A 7,122-nucleotide genomic window follows, 5' to 3' on the forward strand; every position below is an offset into this window, starting at 1 on the left:
TTGTTATTAACTTTGACTATTCTTTAAATTGTGATGCCACTGATCGAGTCCACTAGGGCACGCTTTGGAGTTTGACGGGTAGTCCGAGCTGATCCATTATTTTGGTGGGCCAAGAAATATCAAACTCAATCCATCATTATGCGAATTGCAGATTGGGCCATTCCATTTTAAAATAAAAGGCACTTCGATACACTAAATCTCCCGCTATGCGCAGGATCCGGAGAAGAATCCGACCACAAGGGTCTATTATAGACAACCTTACCTTGCATTTCTGCCAAGAGACTTTATCAGTTACTCCAAGACTCTCCTTCATTTCATTCCATTCCATTTTAAAATAACAATAATAAAAAAATAATAATATATATATATATATATATATATATATATATATATATATATATATATATATATATATATATATATATATATATATATATATATATATATATATATAAGATAATGTGGGTTTTCTTGTGTTCAAATAAATTAGTCTTTCATATCGTACAAACTATTAGAGGTCTTTTGGTACTCAGAAACAAGGCGGGATAAAGTGGATTCAAGATCTGCATAAATGCACTCAATAATGTGACCTGACCGTCAATAAAATAATTAATTACATAAAAAGTATGAAAAACTAGTGTTTAAACCTCACCATTGGAAAAGAAGATATGCATACATCATCCTTTAAAATACGTCATAACTTGCATACAAACATGAATCGGCAAATATCTAAAAATAACATTTGACGATTCAGGTGTATTTGCGAACTTTGGCATATAAAGGCCATCAAAATGCTGCAAAAAAAAAAAAGGAACAAAAATTTATATGAATTGATGTGATGCTTCAAAAAGTTGCTAGTGTTTATATAGATGTATTGGGTAATGTTAAAGACAATCTTGGCCGTTGAATTTGTGCCTAAAGAGAATATTTTGGAGGCTGTGTTTACATAACTTAGAAAACCCTAGTAATGGGTAATTACATTTGTAGCCCTTCAAGATCATATATATTTTTATTTGCACACATAAGTTGATTCGAATATCAACATTATTCAAAAGTAATATCGCGTACATTATCCTTTAAAGTATGTCACAGTTTTCATACGAACCTGAATCGACATATGTATTATATATGATACATATTGCTCAAACTCTTAAAAATGCAGTCAATTCATACGTGTCGAATTCTCCAAAAAATAATATATTTTTTGAGAATTTAACATGAACGCATAATATTTTTGAATAATCTGAAGAATATTCATACATTGTCAATTCAGGTGCATATCGAAGCTTTGACATACAAAGGCTATAAATAAATAAATAAAAAACTGTTGAGAGTTTGAAAAAAAAAAAAGGTGAAGCAAAATCCATATGATTTTATGTATGAGTCTTCAAAAAAAGTGCGAGGTGTATACAAGATATATTGAAATTATTCCCTACTATAATAAGTTTGGAGGCTATGTTTATAACATTCAGAAAACCCTAGTTCTTTGAAATTACATTGTAGCCCTCTTAGATATGTATTCACCTTTAATTTATTTATTTTATGCAATCTTACTTACTTGTCATGCAAATTGAAAAATAGAGTAAACAATACTAATTATTATTCCTTAATATTAATTTTACTTAATGATTTTTTTTTTGTCAAATATGCCCTTGGGGCTTTTTATTACTTGTCAAAAGCAGTGGGTAAATGTATTAGAAAATAAATTACCCTACACGACACTTTCCTAATTGACTCCGTAATGTCTCTACGTCTTCTTCCATTTTCGTCTCCATTTCCTTTGTTTGTGATGATGAAGAGGCCAAATTGATGATGGTTCCCTTCTGATTTGCTCTTGATCTAGCTGTTTTTTGTGATTTTTAGCCCTGCATGTGTGTTTGTTGTCTTGTTTTTCATGTAGAATTTGGTCCTTCTCCTTGTCGTCTCCTTTTCTCTTGTTTGTGAAGATGATGAAGAGGCCAAATTAATGATGATTCTCTTCTGATTTGCGCCTAATCTGCCTGATTTTTGTATATTTTAGCCCTGCATGTGTGTTTGCTGCTTTATTTAGAAGCTGATCCTTCTCCTTCTCGTCTTTCCTTTTTGGTTGTTTTGGTTGATCCTCTGTTATTGTGGTGTGACAATGATGAAGGGACCAAAAGATGTTGTTTTGTTGGTTTATACCTGCAAATAAGAAACCAATTTCATTTTCCTCCCTCTGGTTTTGATTTTCTTCCTGTGTCTCTTTTCCTGTTTCCTCCATCTCCTTCATTATTTCTTAATTCTTAAATAAGGAATTTGACTTTTATCACTATTTAGAATTTTTCTCATCTGTACATGCAAATCCTTAAACAAGTAACACTGCATTGGTCCTTCATCTAACGCATAATTGGCTAGAGCATCAGCTAGTTTATTTGCTTCTCTTAGGGTGTGCTTGAAAATGACATCCATATCCCTCTTGTATACCTCCACTTCTTCTATCCAGCCTGCTATATTGCATGGAGGTTTCCAATCTCCAGTTAAATTTTTTTGAATGGTTTGGGAGTCTGTCTGAAAAATGATGTTATTAAGCCCTTGCTGCTTACAGTATTTCAGGGCTTCTAGTAGAGCCACAATTTCTGCTTCTATATTGGTGGCCTCTCCAATTTCCTCTGCTTGAGCATATATTAAATTCCCTTGTGCATTTCTCACACAAAATTCATAAGCACTCCTCTCTAGGTTACCTCTAGAAGCTTCATCCGTGTTGCAAGCACACCAACCGAGTGGAGGTAGATTCCATTTAACTTGTGTTACTTTCAATTTTGCTTTGCCTTCCTCCATCATATGCACCAGATTTTTCCAACCAGTAGGGATAGTTCTAATTGAGGAGTTTCTGTACAGGACTAGTCTTTGGATAGAGATTAAGACTAGATAAATAACTGAACTATTAAGTATTAACCTCCCTATACCCATGTTTGAGGGATAAATGATTATATTTTCGAGACTAAATTCCGGAATAATTTGTCTCATGTTTGGTAGGATTTTCTTTAAAATAGTTTTGGATTAATAATTATGTTTTTTTTTCCACATTAAATGTTAAGAAAACATTAACTAAAATAATAATTTGACTTATTATTCTTCTTTATTCTTTTTTTAAAATAGTTTTTGATTAATAATTATGTTTTTTCACATGAAAACATAATTAATAAGGTCAATTTAGTAAAAAATAAGCTTCTAACAAATTATTTTTTTAAAGAAAGTGTCAAGTCAATATAAATTAAATAAAATAAATGGAGAGTATATATTATCTAAAGGGAAAAAACTTTTTAAATGTGTGCCTCTATTTATTTTCTTTCTCTTTTTGCACGTTTTTATCCTTTAGAATATATTCAATAGTGATTGGACCAAACAACCAACATCTCAAATGTATTGAAGATAGCTTTGATTTAATTTTGTACACATTTTCTTCTTATTCAACTTTTTTTTTTTTTAAAGGTGACTTCTAAATTCTAATTAACTTTACTTTGGAGAAAAAATGGTGAAATCTTATGAAACTGAGCACCCAATCAAAGCCTATGGATGGGCAGCTAGAGACACTTCTGGGGTTCTTTCTCCTTTCAACTTCTCAAGAAGGTATGATTTTTTTTTATTTCAGTCTTCGATATTTGTATTAGGGCTTGAAAATTTACCTATTGCATGTCTAATTTTAAGGGCGATATTACAACAAAAAATAATTTATTCTCAGGGATTCAAACTTGAGCCCTTTGATTAAGGACCACAACCCGTATTAATATACCTTTTCTTTTTAAAAAGGATAGGTGTAAGTAGATCAAATTATGTCAACTATGTAATTTTTAATATTGTTCATCATAGTTGAGACATAATTTTCACTAAAAAATTCATCGCACATAAAAATTGACCTTATATATATAATATTTCTAGGAAGGAGGGTTTGGATGATCCTGTTCCGCCCCTCTAGGTCCGCCCTTGATTATACATAGATAGTTTACTTCTAATTTTATTAAGATCATAGTGTTTTAAAATTCTCACTCTCTATTTTTTTTTTTTTGGGTGTGTGTGTGCAGGGCTACTGGGGAGAATGATGTACAATTCAAAGTGTTGTATTGTGGAATTTGTCACTCAGATCTTCATATGCTCAAGAATGAATGGGGCAATTCCAAGTACCCTATTGTGCCTGGGTAAATAAATTATTTTCCATAGTAATTTTCCTTTAATTTAATATATATACTTGCAAAATATTTAAATTATGGAAAATTAACTAGGGTTATTAAGAAAGGGAAATCTTTTGTTAAATTTCTCTTTTTTCTTGTTTAGTTTCATGTGTAGAAAAATTAGAGAAAATAAAAATTGCATAAATTCACCCACCTTGTTTCCTCTGGCCTACTTGTTTGTCTTTCCTTTTTGGTTTGAAATAAAACTTTCAAGGAAAATATTTTTTATTATGTGGACTATTGATAGGGATTTGTATCATCTATATCGACTAGTAAATAATGTTAAATATAGAGACGTCAGACGTCCTTTTAAATATTTCAAAAAGATGATTTAGATATCGAACCTCTATTCAAACGACATCTTACGCGTGTTTTTACAGGCACGAGATCGTGGGTGTGGTAACCGAGGTCGGTAGCAAGGTAGACAAAGTGAAGGTGGGGGACAGTGTAGGTGCTGGAGGACTGGTAGGATCATGTCGAAAATGTGACAGTTGTACCAATAACCTCGAACAATATTGTCCTAGCCACATTGCTATGTATAGTACAGCTTACTACGATGGAACCACCACATACGGAGGCTTCTCCGATCTCATGGTGGCCAACGAGCACTTCGTGTTCCGTTGGCCGGAGAATTTACCGATGGAAGCTGCCCCATTGTTGTGTGCTGGGATCACAACATATAGCCCATTGAAATATTTTGGGCTTGATAAGCCTGGATTGAATATTGGTGTTGTGGGCCTTGGTGGGCTGGGCCATATGGCTGTGAAATTTGCAAAGGCTTTTGGATGCAATGTGACTGTTATTAGTACTTCAATTAATAAGAAGGATGAAGCTATTAAACATCTTGGTGCTAATTCATTCTTGATTAGTCGTGATCCAGAACAAATGCAGGTATTTTTTTTTCTATTTTTATGCTTGAAAATTACGATTATTATATAATTATTAACTAATTTGGCAAGTCGATATCGACTATATGTCATCTAGGACTGTAGGATGTATCAAATTAAGTTGTTCGCTAATTAAAACGGTATGTGAGTTAGGATTGAATGGATGTACGTGTCAGGTCATAAGTCCTTTGACATGTTTTCTTGGATTGAAACGGTATGTGAGCTATAGGATTGAAATAATGTTATCTTCATTTTAATTTATTTGTCTGATTTTAACTTGACACGGAATTTTAGAAAGTAAAAAAGATTATTGAATCTCGTGCTTCTAAACTAATGATATGTCGAATATACCAATCTTGTAGTTTTAAACATTGAAATTTTAAAGTTGTGAATAAGGAAAAGAGATATTTATTTTTAAAATGGATCAAAAAGAAAAGCAAGAAACTTATATTACTTATTTTATATATACCGTGAATATGAGAGTATTGTAGATGACGAGCATTTATGTGAATACGAGTTGTTTTATTATTATTATTATTATTATTATTATTATTATTATTATTATTATTATTATTATTATTTTAATTTACAGGGTGCAACAAGCACATTGGATGGAATTATAGACACTGTTTCAGCAGAACATCCAATTTCTCCATTGCTCAATATATTAAAGCCTCATGGAAAGCTTGTAATGGTTGGTGCACCACCAAAGCCACTTGAGTTGCCAGTTTTCCCCTTGCTTATGGGTAAAAGAAATAAATAATCCTTACTGAATTTTCATGGCGGAATACATCGATAACTCTATTAATAAATTTTATTTAAACATTCGAACTATTACATGTCTCAATTGATCAGGACAAATGATAAACTATTGATATTAGATACTTTTGGCTCAAAATTGAAAAGTCTTTGTGTGTGCTTACCACTAAAAATATGTCACTTTTTTATTTTAGTTATATGCATTAGTCTCAATAAGCCATAAAACCTCAGGCTTGTTCAAATTGAGTCTGATGTATATAATTAAACGAGATGACATTTTATATAGTTAACTTATCTACATGATTGGCCTTGAGAATACGTGCAAAAGCTTTTCTAAAATTTGAACTGGTAATATGAACACTTTATAATGTGATTAGATGCTCAGTTAAAATATGTCCGAGGGTTTACATGAAATTTATTAAAAAGTTCAAAGGGTTGATCGATGTATGCCGCCAATTTTCTTAATTCTCTTTTCATTTCTTTAAAATTTGGATTCTTAAATATTCAGGTAGGAAAATAATGGGAGGAAGCATCATTGGAGGAATGAAAGAGACACAAGAAATGCTTGATTTTGCAGCAAAACATAATATTACACCTGAAGTTGAAGTTATTTCAATGGATTATGTGAATACTGCCATGGAACGCCTTTCAAAATCGGATGTCAAGTATCGATTCGTGCTCGATGTTGGAAACACATTGAAAGCTGATTAAAGGTGTGTGTAAATTGGCCTGAATATTATCGTTACGAATATTAAAATAAAAGGAACCTTTTAGGACTGAAATAGTAGATTTTTGGCCATTAGGGTGAGTTTCTTATCAAAACTTTTCACCCTTTTAAGTCTTTGTTATTTTTCAATTCCTAATCTCAAATTTGTTTTTATATGTTTGAATCCAGTTACATTTTGACCCGTCAAGTTACACTATTTTGACCCAATAATGTTACAGATCATCTCGGGTTCAACCCATTGAACCAAGTCATATATATTCGGACGGGTCAAATTAATAAACGAGTTATGATCCAGTTTGTCCAAGATTTGCTTATGACAAAAAAATTAGATCAAATAATGATTCATAATTCAGCTCGTTATTAAATTACTATTAGTTTGATATGACACGTCCATTAATTAGCCAATTTTTTCATAATTCTCAAACTATATTACTTATTATGATTAAATAACTTAATAAAAGTAACAATATATAATTAGTTCTAATTAAGTTGTTGTTCATTAAGAAAGAAACTATTTCATGAAAATATTTTGTTAACAAAAATTCTTATTTTCTTGTGT

The 7,122-nt window shown here is 31.4% G+C and overlaps 1 protein-coding gene across 1 annotated transcript; it reads left to right on the forward strand.

Moving 5' to 3' along the window:
• Nucleotides 1–1,830: 1,830 nt before the first annotated feature.
• Nucleotides 1,831–6,722, forward strand: LOC129897360 (8-hydroxygeraniol dehydrogenase-like). Its single transcript, XM_055973030.1, has 6 exons — nucleotides 1,831–2,747; nucleotides 3,454–3,591; nucleotides 4,044–4,157; nucleotides 4,571–5,081; nucleotides 5,670–5,823; nucleotides 6,345–6,722. The coding sequence occupies exons 2-6, from the start codon at nucleotides 3,494–3,496 to the stop codon at nucleotides 6,545–6,547; spliced, it is 1,080 nt and encodes a 359-aa protein (XP_055829005.1). The 5' UTR covers nucleotides 1,831–2,747; nucleotides 3,454–3,493; the 3' UTR covers nucleotides 6,548–6,722.
• The last annotated feature ends 400 nt before the right edge of the window (nucleotides 6,723–7,122 follow it).

This window comes from Solanum dulcamara, chromosome 1 (genome assembly GCF_947179165.1).
Source record: "Solanum dulcamara chromosome 1, daSolDulc1.2, whole genome shotgun sequence".
Classification (NCBI taxonomy): domain Eukaryota; kingdom Viridiplantae; phylum Streptophyta; class Magnoliopsida; order Solanales; family Solanaceae; genus Solanum; species Solanum dulcamara.

Coding starts and splice junctions, on each gene's coding strand:
- LOC129897360 (XM_055973030.1), top strand. CDS start 3,494: ATGGTGAAATCTTATGAAACTGAGCACCCAATCAAAGCCTATGGATGG. Junction 3,592..4,043: donor CCTTTCAACTTCTCAAGAAG/GTATGATTTTTT, acceptor GTGTGTGTGCAG/GGCTACTGGGGAGAATGATG. Junction 5,082..5,669: donor GTGATCCAGAACAAATGCAG/GTATTTTTTTTT, acceptor TTTAATTTACAG/GGTGCAACAAGCACATTGGA.